General features: G+C 35.4%; 3 protein-coding genes across 3 annotated transcripts; 2 read left to right on the top strand and 1 right to left on the bottom strand.

Annotated features, from left to right (window-relative positions):
- Positions 1-237: 237 nt before the first annotated feature.
- On the top strand, positions 238-1,401 carry LOC143619619 (glycine-rich RNA-binding protein 4, mitochondrial-like). Its single transcript, XM_077091508.1, has 4 exons — positions 238-425; positions 514-582; positions 707-813; positions 962-1,401. Exons 1-4 carry the CDS (start codon positions 275-277, stop codon positions 1,292-1,294), a joined length of 660 nt encoding a protein of 219 aa, XP_076947623.1. The 5' UTR covers positions 238-274; the 3' UTR covers positions 1,295-1,401.
- Positions 1,402-2,628: 1,227 nt separating this feature from the next.
- On the bottom strand, positions 2,629-4,940 carry LOC143619618 (uncharacterized). The gene is made up of 2 exons (XM_077091507.1): positions 3,994-4,940; positions 2,629-3,286 (listed from the first exon to the last, which is right to left on the bottom strand). Exons 1-2 carry the CDS (start codon positions 4,936-4,938, stop codon positions 2,789-2,791), a joined length of 1,443 nt encoding a protein of 480 aa, XP_076947622.1. The 5' UTR covers positions 4,939-4,940; the 3' UTR covers positions 2,629-2,788.
- A 5,970-nt stretch (positions 4,941-10,910) lies between these two features.
- LOC143619532 (uncharacterized) lies at positions 10,911-11,348 on the top strand. The gene has a single exon (XM_077091434.1). The coding sequence runs from the start codon at positions 10,911-10,913 to the stop codon at positions 11,346-11,348; it is 438 nt and encodes a 145-aa protein (XP_076947549.1).
- The last annotated feature ends 6,835 nt before the right edge of the window (positions 11,349-18,183 follow it).

The raw sequence follows: 18,183 nt of genomic DNA, 5'->3' as shown, positions 1-18,183 counted from the left end.
TATTTATTAGAAGATATTAAATAATTTAAGAACAAGTTTTTAAAATTAGGGTTTTGTTCTTGTTTATTTGCTGAAATGGATCTAGATTCTTATCTGCTTAAATGCTTACCTTTGTGTTGTTTTGTTTGCTTTCAATGCTTTTAGAATCAATTGTCAGTTTAGATTTGGGAAGTTTACACCGTTATGTTTTCTGATATGTTAGGTTACTTCTGTCATTGAATGTTTCTTTGTCAGTTTCATTGATTTGCTGTGTTTTAGGTTACAAGATACAACCATGGCTTTCCTCAGTAGAGCTGGTAGTATCTTAAGGCAGGCTGTGAGTAAGCACACAAACATCAACCATGAAATGTCAGTGACAAGTCCATCTCTTTTTCAAATGATAAGATGCATGTCGACTGGCGGAAGCTCAAAAGTCTTTGTGGGAGGTAATATTAACTTGATTAAGAGTTTATTATGACTAAAGTTAAGTTAAGAAGTCTGTTTTAATGGTTATGTTCGTGTTTTTTGTTGCAGGATTGGCATGGGCTACGGATGATAATAGCCTGCGAGAAGCTTTTAGCGCGTATGGAGAAGTTTATGAAGGTATGAATGTTAACATACTGTAGATTTCATAACTGTTAAAAGATTGATATGAATGGAAGTTGTTGCTCTTTCTTTATGCATTGTCGTTTAAGTACCTAATAGCTTCTTATATGGCATGTAACAGCTAGAGTGATCATGGATAGGGAAACTGGCAGGTCCAGAGGTTTTGGCTTTGTTACCTTTGCAGACACTGAAGCTGCTTCTGCTGCAATCCAAGCGATGGATCAAAGGGTATTTTAGCATTTTTTAAAACTGTTTTGGTTGGGTAGTTTATGCTAAGCTCTGTCTCAGGAAAGCTGCAGTGGTTAATTTGTCATATATTTTTAGGATGCATGTCAGTATGTGTTAAAAGGATGAAGTTTATGAATAATTTTTGCAGGAGTTACATGGTCGAATGGTAAGAGTGAACTATGCCAATGAAAGACCACAAGGTGGTGGCGGTGGATACGGTGGCGGCGGCGGTGGATACGGTGGCGGCGGCTATGGTGGTGGCAGCAGCGGATATGGTGGCGGTGGATATGGTGGAAATGATGGTGGAAACAATTATCGTTCTGGTGGTGGTTATGGCGGTGAAAGCCAAAACTTTGGTGGCGGTGACAGTTTTGGTAATGATAATGCTGATTCTGGAAACACTTTTGGCGATGCTGACAGTCAAGTAAATGGAAGCTACAGGGACAATGATGATACTGATGATTTTGCAAAAAGGGCGTGATTCATGCACCTGAATTTGTCACTGGAATGCTATTTGCAGCTTTTTATGGTCTGTTATTTTCAAGTGTGTTTTTTTATGGATGTTGATCATGAAATATGTAAAACTTTTGTATGTTATGGTCTCAATCGGCTAAAACTTTGTTCATGCTCGTGAGAGAACAATTAGTGATCTTGGTTTTAATAGGATAAAAGGATTGATTCCTCTGTTTTAACGTCAACATTGTGTTTGAAGATCTTTTCTTAACACCAGTTTATGTTGCTTTTATTTGGCCTTCATGTTTTTTTACTAATTTGTGTGTATTGCACGTGTTTATTTGGCTTTCATGTTTTACTCATCTGGCATTGATCTGTATCTAGTTTAGTTGGGCGAGCCAGATTTTGTTTAAAAAGCCTGTGATCAGCGGCTCCATTGCTGGCTTTTTGGTGAGGGGTTTGCGCGTTCGTGTCGAGTTGCTTCCTTAGTTTTTATTGGCCATTTGTTTATTGATGATTTTATACCATCCATACAGGTTGATTAAAATTTGTTCCATCATTTAAAACTACTAAATTCATTATTTGTCTGTTTCTATTCAGTTACATAATAATCATTTTTTTAGTATCTTTTTCTCTTCCTTTCTTTTGCATTTACTCTTACGAAATAAATATATATGAATAAATAACGAGCCCCTAAATACGAGGGATGGAGAGTACTTGATCCTTATTTTTGGAATTGAGATGTATCATTGAATTTCATGAAAAACGTTGAATATTTTTTCTAAACTATAGGGATTAGCTTCATACTGGGAACCAGATATGGAAAGTACTTTAAGTTTTACTCATGGTACATGTTTCATCATGTTATCAGCTTCAGCTTCACGTATGAATAAAGTTGGAACTGGAAAATTGTAAATAGTGGTAAAACTTCAGGAAATGAAAAAAATGAAAAATGCAAGGTTTATAAGCTAGCTCAAAGGCTTAAGAGATCAAATGGTTAATGTAGTGGTGTGGCAAGTGAAAACTTATGGTGAATTGGTACTTTATTTACATCAGGTTGCTAGTCCAAGCTGCTACTGCAATTTCATCAGTTTGCTAATAAACCAGAAACAATTTTTTAACTTTCACCTATAAACTAGAAACAATAATAACCCAAAACAAATACAAAACAGGAACCATTGAAACCTTTATTCCAAAAAGTTCTCTTTTAGTCACAATTTAGATGGCATCGAGCCGTTGAAAAATAAACCAACTAATACTTACAATAAAATTACCAAAATTACTCATTAATAACAGGTAAAGGATGCATTTGTGAATCTTGTGATTACTTTTGACTTGAACCATAGCCCAAAACCTGCATAAGAAAGCCACTTAGAACCTATGCTACAAATTGCAGCTTGAAAACAAAAGTACATAATACTTATTAGCTGTGATTCATGTCAAAAACAATAACTATCAATCTATCATCAACCTATATATATTGTTCAGAAACAAAATTATAAATTCTTTCAATTTCCAAACTTCACTCAAAAAACAAAGCCCTCTGTGCATTCAAAACTGCAGGAGACCCTTGTCTTGCTTTCTCCACTATATGTTTTATCAACAGCTTCTCCATCTCATCTTCATCAAAATCCACCACATCACCACCCGTGCCACCACCACCTAGCGGCGTTCCATCATCGTCATCAACCAATTCGTCAAACTTTGCAAACTCATCACACGCCTCATTATAAGCATCCAAGGCTTCACCAGATAGATTCAAAACAACCGGCTCATCCACACGGTTTTCATCTCCCGCATCACTGCTTGAGAAGTCTTTCCAAGATTTTTGATTTCGGGCTTCAATTTCTGCTTCCAATTCTCTGACTCGTTCTTCAAGTTGGGATTGAAGAACCTCGTGTAACCTTAAGCTTAATTCTCGTGGTGAAACTGCATAGTTTGGAGAATGAGTTGCAGTGTCATCGAGCATGTCGGCACACAACTCACCCTCGGCTACACCTGGCTCAAAGTCCGGGTCAAGCTGTAAACGGGTCATGTAAATTAATAAATCACAAATTGACCCAAATATTTATGTTACATATTAGTAACCAAGTTTCCTAAGTGTTTTACTAAAGTTATTCAAGTTTCATTAGGTGTTTCAATCCTATGTATTTTTTATTTTATTTTATAAATGTTTAAACTTTTTTAAAAATTAAGTTAGGTAATGAAATATTATGAACCTTGAAAACGGTTTACTGATTGCTTTTACCAACTTGACTTAAATACAACATTATTTATTATTTCGTGAAAATTTTTTCCTTGGCTATTACCTCCTAGTTCAAGTTAATTGGGAAAACATTATCCCTTATTAGAAACAAGATTCATTTATGTTTTATTTGTCTCACTGCATTAAAAAAAAAGAAAAAGAAAAAAAACTATAGAAAGAGTACATAGGATTAGAACACTTAAATATTACCTCCAACGTCAAGTTAATTAAAAAAATATTATCACTTATTAGTAACAAGATTCATACATGTTTCATTTGCCTCAATTTTATATAATTTGAACATATTAAAAAAATTTACATAGGATTGGAACACTTGATGAAAGTTGAGTTACTTAAGAGAAACACAAAACACTTTTTGAGTGATTTTAGTGGAACACTTGAGAAGGTTGGTTATTATTGGGTGAAGTTTCCCTCCAAAAAAAGTAAGATAAATGTGTAAATTAGGTATGTAAACCGGTTACCTCAACAAGGTTGGAAATCTTTCTTTCTAAGGTGGAAGAAGTCATATTAAGTTCAAGCATCTCAAGTTCAGCTTCAAGCTCGGTTTCAATTTTACTAAATGAATCATCTTCTGTCTTCACAAAAACCGAATCTTTGTTATTATTATGTTCATGAGAAACCGAATGAGGTGACACGTCATTGACAGAATCATCTGTCCTCCGAGATTTATTATCATCATCAACTGTAAGCTCTCGCATGACTAATGAATCTTTCATCTCAATCTCCTCTTCAAGATCTTGAACAAGACTCTCTTTTTGCTTCAATAACCGATTCAGTCTTTCAACCTCACGTTTATTTTCCATGAAAGAGTACAACATCCCAAAGGAAATCCCGAGGCAAACAAGTAGTGTCGCATCTACAGAACTGTTTTGAAGTTTCTTATCAACAGGAGGACGCTGACCAGTAAAAGATTCCACACTTGACCTGCTAATTACATTATTGCCATCAGTCACCAAAAACTGCCTCACCGTCTGTGTAGACGGTGAAGCAACTGGACTTGGCATATATTCCTTCATTTCAACATGAGCCATAACACAACTTTCTAACGAGCTTAGAGGTTTAATTCCTCGCCTAATTGTTCTCCTACTTCTAAACGACATTCTACTTCTAGGAGTCAACGGTTCAACATTCTCCAAAATTCCATTACTGCCCTCATAACTCTCCTTTTCGCCATCAAAATCATAATCCTCGTCTTTAACTTCAGAATCCTCATTTTTAAAACTTCTTCTGTTTGATACGCGGAAGGGCCATTTGTTGTCAGACGACTGCTTCGGGGAGTCCGGTTTCTCACTAAAACCATTAACAGATGACTCCGACGTTATCCGGTCACTGGTCTGCTGAAACTTTTTGAAATGCTGGGCGATATGGCCCGCACCGGCAGCGATTGCAACCATCCATTTATCCATTTTCTCACAACAACATAATACAATGTTCAATAAAATCAAAGAATCCCCAAATTACAGCCCTAATGCTGCCACTTTTGGTAGCAATTTCAACAATTAAACTCAACCCACAAGTTAAGATGTTTAGAAATGGTCAATAATAAGGATATGTCAAATGAATAAGGTGCATCTAACCTTGTATAAATGTGTTGGTTGGATTAATCAATGCAGGCAATTGAAGAAGGATAGTGTATGCAGAAAGACGATTGCCGATACTATAAACCAGTTATTAGAGTGTGTAATTTGGGGATTGTTGTCAATTGCTCTGCCAATTTTCTAGGGTTTTTCATTTTCTCTCCATCACACCTGGCCTGGGGGATAATATATCTATGGTAATTTTGACTTTTTTATATTATTATATTGGTACAAAAGATGGAATATATTTTCTTGTGAAAAATATTTTAGCTGTTTGAAGAAAAAAAAAATAGTCAGTAAATAAATCGAACAGCATGTTGGTGCTTGTTTATTTGACTTTAAGTGAACATAACACAAAGTCAAAACACATTTTTTTTGGTTTGTTTATTAAGAAAACGAGCATATCATGTTCGTAAAGTTTAAATATAAATGAACAGTTCAAAAACATAAATGAACACAAATTGGCATAACTAACCAAACATAAACGAACGCATACAAATATAACATAGCATTAATAAACACAAACAAGTTCATTTACAAGCCTAATTAAGAGAAATTAGAAATCACAAGTTTACTAAGAAATTATAAAAATAAAATTTTTATTAGTGTTGAAAATAAAACTGAAATCAGCTTTTATAGAATTCAGAATTTCGTATCCCAGTCACCAATTCATATAATTTATTTACCAAATTTAAAATATGTGACTGCTGTAATATACTAATTTATTTACCAAATACGCAAACCAAATATTTACATATGATGGACTAATGGACTTTGATTTTATTTCTTTAATACTATATTCTTTGAGCACATGACGTTTCTTTAAATAAAACCTATGAACCAAACATCATTGTGTATCATCATATATTCATATTCATTTAAAGCTGATAAAAATAGTGTGTATATCTTGCCGTGCGGACAACATAAACAATCAAACAGCCTTGGCCTGAACAACATTATGATGATCCACAATGCACCGGGACAAAAAGAAAAATGCACATGGCTTTGATTGTAACGCCACCCATCAACCACCCCCACCCCCACCACCCACCACCATCATCTTCATCTCAATAAAACGTTACAAAATCACCACAAGTTATATAAAAGCCAACAAAATATTCACTTTGGAAAAACAAATGTTGAAACAAATAATCTTATAAATAGTTAATTCTCAACACACATGAATTTAGGGATGAGTATTTTGTCCCAAATACCCGTACTCGTATACGTACGCATACCCGTATCTGTACCGATTTAGTCTATTAGGTACGGGTATCGGTACTCGTTTTTGTCGAATTTCGGTATAGGTGCAATCGACTACAGATGCGGGTATGGTACGAGTACGTTTGATATTTTGTACCTGATTGGAACACGTAGGGCGCATTCGTTTCACAGAATTCGTGGGAATTCAAAGGAATTGGAATTAAAATTCAATGACATGGCGTGTTCGTTTCATTGGAATTGAAATCTTAATTCCATTTTGGAGTGTTTGGTTGTCAAATAACTGGAATTGGAATTCAATTCCTTCAAATTCCTTTAAATAACGGGATTCCAAATCCTTCCAAAATGTGGGGGATTTCAAGTGAATTCATTGGAATCTTAACAAATAAAACATTTTAATTTTTTTTACTTTTTTTTGTTTTTAATTTATATTTTGAGTTATGAATTTATTATTATTATTTTTGAATTTTTTTAGGGGTTTTTGATCTTAACAGAGTACCCTTAAAAAATAACAGAAAAATCATAACGCAAAATATAAATAAAAAACAAAAGATCTAAAAAAGAACTAAAATGTTTCCGCCGTTATCCTCGTAAAAAAAAATCGATTTCAATTCATTTGTGGTGATAGATTACAATTCATTTGTCAAACAAACACATCAAGAATGGAATTAGATTTCAGTTCATTCCAATTCCAATTCCAATTCCTATTGGAATGTTTATTTTCCAAATCCAATTTCTTCCAATTCCAAATCTTATGCAAATTCTAATTTCAATTCCATTTTATTCTGTGAAAACGAACGCCCCATAGGGGTTTAATTGGGATTCTTCATATTTAATATATAAAATAAATTCTCCAATCCTATTATTATTGAACAAGTACCTAACGCTTCTTCAATATTAAATAATATAACATCAAAGACTCGAACAAACAAACAAATCACTTAAAGTTGGCGACCTGATAATTAGAGTTCTTCAATAGTATCTTATCATTAAATCGGTGACCAATTTGATACTTGTATTAATTTGGTACCTGCCACGTACCTGCACGAGTACTGGTACTCGGGCTAATTCAGGTTGTTTGTTACTCGTATTGCTACCGATTTCAAGATTGTTGAAAATTTAGGAATAAAAAAGCAAAGTGGTACAAAAATGCGTACCGCACCCATACCTGTATCTGTACCATACCGAAAATTTTGGTACGAGTATTGGTGCATATTTTTATTGATTTTCAATACGGATACAATTAGGTATAGACACAGATACAAATACGAGTACCGCACCAAGCTCATCTCTACACATACACATGATGCATGGTCCATTCATCAACAGCTTTTCCAGCTCCACAAAGCATTTGTCACACCCCGACCAAAGGCGGCGGAACATGCCGAGGTGTAACGATTGTCCATAAGCACGTGACACTAATTAAAGTGACAGTATTTAATAAACTCATTTCATTTCACAACATCGAAAATGTCACATAACAATTATCCATAAAATAACCATAAACAAGATATCACAAAATATGGCAAATTTGATATTGTTCATTTTTTACTAATATCCTAAGGTCTTTGATGTCGTTTTTTTCACAATCATAAATCAACCAAGATGCAAACCTGCAACATTTCATAAAATAAAGTTTGTCAATACAAAGGTTGGTGAGCAATTCATAAGTTTAATCATATTAGTATATAATAAAGATAGGCACAAAACTTGCATACGAAACGATAAATAAAAGTGGTAATTTGGATAAATAGATATCGCTAAACACATTAGCGACACCTAGCTATAAGGGGATGCCAAATAGTCTAGGATTTTATAGTTATCGTTAATTGCATTACGTTAAAAGACACTTTGCTATAAGGGGATGCCAAATAGTCTAGGATTTTATAGTTCCACCAACCAAAAGCGATAAACACATAGGCATATAAGCATAGAACACCAAATCGAGCAATTATTTAGGTAAAGTATACAACTACGTTTGTGGTTTAAAATTCAAATATAAAGCATTTTGTTGAATAAGTATGAAATGTCACCCCCAAAATAAAAGATGGAAAATGGAGTATGAAGTACTCACTTTCAAATAGTAAACTTGCAAGATGATAATTTGGAGATTTGTCGGAACGACGAGTTTAACGCACAATGCCTAAAAAGAAAAGAAGTCTTGAATTTAGAAAGGTTGTCTTGAAGGTCTTTAAACAAAATAAATGTTGAGAAATGTAAATAATTAAAGTTCAAGGTTTAAAATGTAACTATTTAAGAATTTATAATAATAACCCTTTAAAAATGTAAGTTTGCTCGAAATCGGGTTAAAGTATCTAACATTAATACTTACTCAACCTATGTTAAGTAATAAGGTGGGTAAAATGCAAGAATGCAAATCCCTTTGGAATAAAGATACTAAAACGGTTTTTTTTATCGAGTGTTCAGGTTGTCGGTTCGGGTCTTGATAATTGGTCAAACCCAAAGTCAACTTTCCAAAATATTGAATGTTATGAGATAACTCAATAAAATTTAATAAGATTTAACCAAGTATGTAGTTTCATTGTTTTAGAACTAACAACGCACGTTAAGCAAGTGTTCGGTTTTGTCGGTCCAAACTTTGTTATGAGATCAAGCTGGATCCAACATTTCCAAGTACTTAAGAAAATATTTAAAAATCAATTTGTAACTATTTTTAAAGAAATATACAAGTCTTGATGGCTAAAAAAAACACACGTGTGTGTCTTAAGCGAGTAAGAATCGGTTTGGTTTCCACATGTCCAAACACTAAAGAACTTGTATAATAATGTACAAATAAAAAAAATACTTTAAGTTTTACAACCAAAAGTTAACAATAAAGTCTTTAAACAAAAGTTCGGTTTTCGGTTCGGATTGTGTTTCGGGTTAAGACCGAGGTAAGATTCTACAAACCCATAACCATAGAATTTGTAAAAATGATTTTAGAAACTTAGATCTAACAATAAGTATGTTTAAACAATTATTTAACAAAACTAGTAACAAAGTTCGGTTTACGGTTTAGAGCTATTTACGGTTAAACCGAAGCATAGACTCTTAAAAACCCATAACCATGGAACTTGTAAACATGACCAACAAACTAAAATAAGCAAGATTAATATGTATGAACAAATTATATAGATGTATATATATCAAGGACACGAAGTCCTCCATGAAGCCTTGCCTTATGAGGTCTGAAACCTCACCGACCGGAATCGGAGAAGTAACTACCAAAGGTAAACAAGGGGTGTGTATTATATATATGTTGCACAACCATAAACAAGTATTAATAAGGCTACATAAACTAATTAAGATGAAAGACTAAAACCTTCAAGAACACTTAAGAAGATAACCTTTAATATTTGATGTTTGAGAGAGTTTTTTTTTTTTTTGAGTTGTAGCAAGGGAAAATGAAGAGGAAATGTGGTGTATATATGGGGTAATGTTGGTGGTCAAATATGGGTGTGAGACACAAGAGTTTTTATACAAAATGGATCAAGACAAAAACACAAAACAACAAAAAAAAAATAAATATATAAATAAATAAATAAATAAAAATAAAAATACAGGTAGGATGTTTTCAAGACCCAACAAGTGTGAAACAATATTGTAACATAAATCGATCATTTTGATTATAACATAAGCTTCGGTTTACAAATCGGGTCGGTTTACATAATAAACAAATACAAAAACAAATACAAACAAAACCCGAAATTGACGAATGTCAAAGCATTATCTTTAACAAGTTATATAATCATTTAAACTAGTAAATAATAATTTAACAATGTAAGTGAATAAAAAAAAGTAGATAAAAATTATGTAAGATTGTAAGTAATAAAAATCAGACATTCACAAAGTAATAAATAAATAGTGAATGGTTGTCTAAAGTCACCAGCAATTATAAGATAGTAGCGATTAAAAAATCAACTAGTTCCATGCAAAGAAGGCAGAAATTACAATAAATAAATATAAAAAAAAATATATAATAAATCAATTTGCTTCATTTTGTAACATATTTACGTACTCATACATTCTTGATCATGTGCCAAACAATATCATTCATATAATATAAATACAATAGCAATAACCGATCTACTTACTTGCTCCTGTAATTTGTGAACATGCTATTTCAAGACATCTGATTTCAGTTGTGGAACTATATATGATGTCAAATGTCAAGTCGTGAAGGTCGGGTGGAAACTAGAAATAGCAGAAAGTTACTACACCTCTTCAGCAGACATGGTAGCCAAATTGATGGGATACACTTACGAGATTGCCTACAACTATAAGAAAGGTGCTAAAAATCTAGAGCGCAAGGATTAGCATTATTTGAAATGGGTAATTATTTATTGGAATTAAAATTATCTCCTATATCTATTCCTATTTTATCCTTTTAATTGTTTTAGTACAGGATTACGTTTCCTTTCATATTGGGATTATTCTTTGTATTTATATGGAGATTCATTCTCTTTTTGAAGTAATAAAAAACAGATCGACGCCTTGATTTCATTATGGTATCAGAGCGGTTCTCATTCACGCTCTAAACCTCTTAACCTTCACAACCCTAATTAATCCTCAGCGACGCCATGGCTGGAGACAAGCCCGAAAACAGTAACAAGAACGAAAATCCAGATCTCAATTCACCACTCTATATCCATCCATCCGATTATCCCAAACAACTCCACGTCAATGATATCCTCAATGATCACAACTATACGGATTGGTCACAGGAGATGATGAACTTCTTGTTTGCCAAAAACAAGGTGGGATTCATCGATGGAACTCTCAAGAAACCCGAAAAATCTTCATCTGAATACATGCCTTGGACGCGTTGTGACGCCATGATAAAGGGGTGGCTCACAACGGCTATGGAAAAAGAAATCAGAAGCAGTGTCAAGTTTGTCGGAACTGCCTTCGAAATTTGGTCTGATCTTCTCGAAAGATTCGGGAAGGAGAGTGCTCCCAGGGCATATGAATTGAAGCATGCCTTAACGACCACCCAACAGTCTGGAACCTCGCCGTAGCCTTTGGGAGGAGATTGAGTCTGTCATGCCCACTGCGCGGTGCATCTGTGATGGATGCAGCTGTAATGTTGGGAAAAGAACGACTGACGCGAAGGATAAAGAAAGACTTTATCAATTTCTTATGGGCTTGTATAATGAGTTTAATGTTATTAGAACTCAAATCCTAGCCACTAGCCCGCTTCCATCGTTAACAAATGCTTACCGTCTTGTGTCGGACGATGAAAAGCAGCGAGCCATCACCCTTGATAAAAGACTAGCAACACAGACCACTGCCTTCAAGGCTTCTTTTCATAACCGGCGAGAAACAAACAGCAGCAGTAGCCAAGAGAACAACAATAAAGAAACAATGAAACGTGACAAATTTGTTGTCAAAGAAAATAAACGAAGTGACGTGGTGGATCATTGTACCTTTTGCGGTAAAGATGGACACAACAGGGAGGGGTGCTTTAAACGAATAGGATACCCCGAATGGTGGCCCGGTAACAAAAATAAACGTGATGGAAATGAAAGTAGCTTACGTTGAAGCCGAATCAAGCCCCATTCCTGGTCTTACAAAGGAACAATACCAACAATTCTTAGACACCTTTGGTGGAAACAAAAGTGCTCAAAAGGACGAAACGCCACGTATGGCCAACTTTGCAGGTAAAGAGGAAGGGGAAGATGACTGGGTGATGGACTCGGGAGCCACCGAGCACATCACTTACGACCCCAACCTCCTTGATAATAAAACTGAAAGTAACCTCGAAGTCCCAGTTACCGTTGCTAACGGGACCAAAGTCCCTGTTAAGGGAAGGGGTGATTGCACCTTGAAAGGGGGTAGGACATACTTTATGTTCCCAACTTTAGTTGCAATCTTTTATCTGTTGGACGTTTGGCTAACGACTTAAAGTGTGTTTTCTCATTCTTTCCTGATTTTTGTGTAATGCAGAAACTGAATTCGAGGAGCTTGATTGGTGCGGGTAACTATGAGAAGGGTCCAAGAGGTTGGGTCATGCTTCCGCTGAGAAACTCAAAGATGAAAGAAAAGCTATGGTGGTATCTAGTAATACTTGGCATAAGAGGTTGGGTCATGCTTCAGCTGAGAAACTCAAAGATGAAAGAAAAGCTATGGTGGTATCTAGTAATACTTGGCATAAGAGGTTGGGTCATGCTTCCGCTGAGAAACTCAAAGAGATTAGTTTTCTTAAAAATGCTAATTTCAATAAGTTATGTGATTTCTTGTTCTAAAGCCAAATACACAAAATCCTCCTTTTCAGATAGTATTAATAAAAGTATTGACTGTTTGATTTATTACATTGTGATATTTGGGGTAGATATCGTACACCTTCATTTACCGGGGCACGATATTTTTTGACTATTGTGGATGATCATAGTAGGGCGGTATGGTTATTTCTCTTAAAATATAAACATCAAGCTGGTGGGCATTTAAGAGATTTCCACAAAATGGTGAAAACACAATTTGCAAAGATATTAAGAGGATCAAATGCGATAATGGTGGGGAATTCACATCAAACGAGATGATGTTTTTTTACAAAGAAAACGGAATTTTGCTTGAAACCACATGTCCACATACGCCTGAACAGAACGGTGTTGTAGAAAGAAAACATCGACACCTTCTTGAAATGGCCCGGGCTCTAAGATTTGAGGCCAAACTCCCAAAACAGTTTTGGGGAGAGTGTGTTTTGACGGCTATACATATTATCAACCGGTTACCCTCAACGGTAATCGGAAATAAAACCCCCTTTGAAATAATTCACAACCGAAAACCTGATTATTATTTCTTGAGGGTTTTTGGCAGTCTTGTTTATTATCGAAACACGAACACTGGTGGAGATAAGTTTGAAATGAGGGGGAGACCGGGGGTTTTCTTAGCCTACCCTCCGGGAACGAAAGGCTATAAAATTTATGATCTTGAAAATAAAAAAATTATTGTGACTAGGGACACTAAATTTTATGAAGATCATCTTATGATTGTCAGCATGAAGTCCTTTCGAAACTGATTATATGTCAAATGAAACCTATGACACAGCCCAACCTAGTGAGCCCAATGAAGGTGAGGTTTCCTCACAAAGCAGCCCACCACTGGATACATTTGCTGAATCCATTGAGCAATTGTGTGATCCATCTCAAAATGACCCATCTAATGTTGAAATAAATTGCCCTGACATGGAGTTCAGGTCAGAATGTAGTGGGACCACTCAAGATCCACATAGTAGACCACAAGTTTCTTTTGATCAGGCCGATGCTACAAGTGGGCTGAATAGCCATAACAACATAATAGAAAATGAGTATATTGGTACCGAACATAGAAGGGCTAAACGACTCAGAACTCAACCAGCTCATTTGAGGGATTTTCAGGTCGACCTCCCCCCATCCATAGATCCTGATCATCCCGCCTCCAGTCAAAGCCCCTTTACGGTACATCCTATCTCTAATTTTGTCTCTTACAAAAATTTTTCTAGTTCTCACAAAATTTTCTTAGCGGCCATTGAGTCCAACAATGAGCCAAAGAACTTTAATCAAGCCATGCAGGATGATAAATGGAAAGTAGCTATGCAAAAGGAAATCCGTGCCCTAGAACAAAACGGGACATGGACACTCGAGAGACTGCTAGAAGGAAAATGTGCCATAGACTCTAAATGGGTTTACAAGATAAAATATAAGCCAAATGGAGAGGTCGAACGCTATAAGGCTCGTTTAGTCGCCAAGGGTTTCACACAACAAGAAGGAATCGACTATCACGATACATTTTCCCTAGTGGCTAAGTTGGTTACTGTTCGAACGCTCCTTGCCGTTGCAACAAAGAAAAATTGGCATATTCGCCAACTTGACGTAAATAATGTTTTTCTTCATGGGGATTTGCATGAAGATGTTTACATGAAAATACCACAGGGATTGTCTAAAGAAAAGGATACCAGAGTTTGCAAGTTAAAGAAGTCTATTTATGGACTTAAGCAAGCTTCACGGAATTGGTACCAAAAGTTCACAGCCTCTCTTATTGAACTCGGTTTTAAGCAATGCAAGGCGGATTACTCTCTGTTCATTCATAAACAAGGTGATAGTTTTGTAGCTGCTCTTATCTATGTTGGCGATGTTATCATGGTTGGAAACAATCACAAAAGGATTCAGAGTGTGAAAGAAGAATTAAACCACAGATTCAGCATCAAGGATATGGGAAGTCTGAAGTATTTTCTTGGAATTGAAGTAGTTCGTACCTTCAAGGGCTTAGTTCTAAGTCAGCGAAAGTATACTCTTGACATCCTTGAAGATTGCGGGCTACTAGGCAATGTTGTAAAATTCGTTAGGCGATCCTAGGCGGTCGACTGGGGAGTTGCGAGTACTCGGGAGTAGTCGGGGATTACTCGGAAAATACCTAAGGAGTACTCGTCCGAGGCGGGGAGTACTCGATCTAGGCGGGGAGTAATCGGGGAGTACTCGGCCGCCTACTCGGGAGTTTTACAACATTGCTACTAGGTTGTCGGCCTAGTTCATTTCCCATTGAACCAAATGTTAAGGTTGATAAAGGTCAATCTGAACCAACAGTTGATAGCAATCAATATCGTCGAATAGTTGGTCGAATGCTTTATTTACAAGTTACTCGTCCTGATATTACTTACGCTGTCAATATTTTGAGTCAATTTGTTGGCAATCCAAGACAAAGTCATCTAGATGCGGCTCATCGGGTTCTTCGATATCTTAAGGCTACCCCGGAACAAAGAATATTGCTTCCTTGTGATGGGGTTATGACCTCAAAGCCTATTGTGATTCAGACAGGCTTGGATGTCCGTTTACGCGATGGTCACGTACTGGATATGTGCTTCTCTTAGGAGGCGCACCCATATCTTGGAAAACGAAAAAACAGTCTGTTGTTTCTCGTTCGTCTGCTGAAGCTGAATACCGGTCCATGGCATCCACAGTTAGCGAAGTATTGTGGATGTGTTGGCTTCTTAAGGAGTTAGATGTTCCTTTAGATGGGCCAACACCTTTGTTTTGTGATAATCAAGAAGCTCGTCAAATTGCTACAAATCCGGTGTTCCATGAAAGAACAAAACACGTTGAAATGGACTGTTATTTTGTTCGTGAAAGAGTTGAAAGCCAAGAAATTCGTGCTTGTAGTATTTCCTCCAAGATGCAAATAGCAGACCTTTTCACAAAAGGACTAGGAGCTCCTCAATAAAAACACCTTCTTGGCAAGTTGGGTGTGGTCAACCTCCACATTCCAACTTGAGGGGGAGTATTGGAATTAAAATTATCTCCTATATCTATTCCTATTTTATCCTTTTAATTGTTTTAGTACAGGATTACGTTTCCTTTCATGTTGGGATTCTTCTTTGTATTTATATGGAGATTCATTCTCTTTTTGAAGTAATAAAAAACATATCGATGCCTTGATTTCATCATTATTGTTATTGATCCCTTCTTACTTGTTAGAATTAAAGCTTCTTGGGAAAATGATAAGCCTTTTATACAGTCTGTCATTGATAAATTATAAAAAGGTCTTAAAACACATTTCAAATGTCACTTGGAATAATTTATATAATAACAAAAGTGAGAGGATTGTTGCTTCAAAATTTGTTCTTCTTACTTATGGTGTTGTACCCTCTTTGTTGTGATACACGTGCATCTTGACCTTGCACGTGTCCTCTTTTGTAACTTCTTTAATTTTATACTCAGCTGAAGGGTTGTCATCAAACAACCAGGTCGCCGGTGTAGACGGATGCCACCACAACATTTTCTCACCTCCGCTTGACGACACGCAAAACTAATTGTGCCTTCATCGGAGCAGATGAAAACCTAACGGTAACTTCAATTTGCTCAATTTTTCTTCCGAGTACCTTTATTGTAGTTTGTTGTTGACCAAATGCATGTTGTTGTTGACCTTTGTTTTTGCCTCTGAACTATTTCTGTAGTTGTTTGTAGGGTTGTGGTTTTTGTTTTTTTGTTATTGCATACCAGGTGTGATGAAATGCCTGTTGTCATTGTACATGTTCATTGGTTATCTGTTGCCTATCAGGTGTTCGGTTAATTGTTTTGTCTTATATACGAATGACAATTGCTCGGGTTTGAGTCGAATTTAGGTAATCTCTAACTCATACCCGATTACCCAAAACTGGCCGGTTTTTCTGGTTTTCTATCGGGTTTTGACAATATAATTCTATCTTTCTTTGTTTTTTTTTCATTATTGATTATATGCTTTCTTGGAATATGCAACTCAGAAAAGGGTGATTCATTTTCGAATGCTTCCAAAGTCCCATTAGTTATATAAGTGTGTTCAATAAAACTAACTTTTTTAAACACATTTTACTATATAGATGAGATCATGTTAGCTATTCTTTTGAATTGAAACTGATTATTATCATGTTTAAACTTTAGGTGTTGAAGCTAGGTTGCTTGAATAAGACAAGATAAACAAATAGTGTAGGAAACTATTACACCAAGCACACAAATATAATTTGGCAAACATCACAAAAGCATAGAAAAATTATATATGCGAGTGTGACAGAATGCTAATCTTCATCCTAAAACCAACAAAATTGATATTACTAAAATGCACTGACATAAACCTATAAAAACTACATCAATGTAGACTCTTTCCTTACCTTATGACTGATGTTAGGATCACTACAATTAACATCAATTTCTTGGAAATCACTAGATGATGAAGGACTCGGTGGTTCCATCTTCATAAAAACAGCTCCATTAACACTAGTCTCCCTGCGCTTATCATGCGCCGCCTGTACAACTAAATATAAAAAATGTTTAAATTATTTTGTTAGCATGGTTTAAATATGTGTTTTCATAAATAGTTGGTTTCAAAGATAGGCTTACCAAAAATCTTTGCGTAACTACGATGCTTACTCCCTGCAGACCTGGAACAAAATTTATGAAGGTTAACTGTGGTAACCTTAAATAAAACTCATCAACCTATGAGGCCATATAGTCATGGACTTTTCAAACCATGAATGAATATATATTTTTTTTCAGATCAGCGTTTCTGTTAACGTTTCTCTAAACAGGTCAAAGCATATAAAAAGGATTTCATTTTTTGTGTCACTTTGTTTTGGCTCAAATATGTGTTAACGGTCATTTAAGGCTTTATAGGTCCTAAATCATTATTAGTGGTTAAAAAAATGTATGAATGCACCACTTCACCATGGTGTTGGTATGTGGATACTATGTTTTAATGTTTTCACTTTCTTGCGTTGAGGATAGAGAATGAGAGGAAAAGATGGTGCCATGGTGGCAACCATATTGTACAAACTTTTTAACATTTATATAAAGTTTTTAAGTGTAGATGTTTTATGAACTTATCATTTAAGTTTTGTTTAACGTGTCGCGCTAACCATTTATGTAGTTTCTAAGAATTTTGTAGCAAGCGTTTTACTCTATGTATAAACTTTTCAAAATTTTTGACCACTTAACCTTACTTTTAAGGATAAGTTGTTATCACGCGTTCTGGCTGTTGATGGTTGTAGTAGAAGAAGATTTTCTTTGTTTTCAGGTATGTATTTTCTCTTCCTTTTCTGTTTTTGGATGGCATTAACCCATAAAGATAAAGAATTACCATTTGAGATAAAACCGAGCCCAATCCTTGATAAGACCTTGTTATTCAATGATAATAAACAAGAGCCAAGGGCAATCTCTAGACAAAATAAGCATATACTGTCACACCCTGACTTAAGGCCTGGGTGCGACACCCGTTAGTTGGTATCTGTTTTGAAAATATATCAGAGTTGCGGGTTTGTTTTAGCGGAAGTTTTTAAAATATAAAATAATGGGTTCAAATACCCATTTAATATCATAAATCAAGTTTGACAAAATGTGAGCGGAAGCC

Source organism: Bidens hawaiensis, unplaced genomic scaffold (genome assembly GCF_021521415.1).
Source record: "Bidens hawaiensis isolate Kalapana, Puna unplaced genomic scaffold, B.hawaiensis_p1.1 tig00002477_1, whole genome shotgun sequence".
NCBI lineage: Eukaryota > Viridiplantae > Streptophyta > Magnoliopsida > Asterales > Asteraceae > Bidens > Bidens hawaiensis.
The sequence above is the reverse complement of the archived record's forward strand: the minus strand, read 5'-3'. Positions and strand labels throughout refer to the sequence as shown.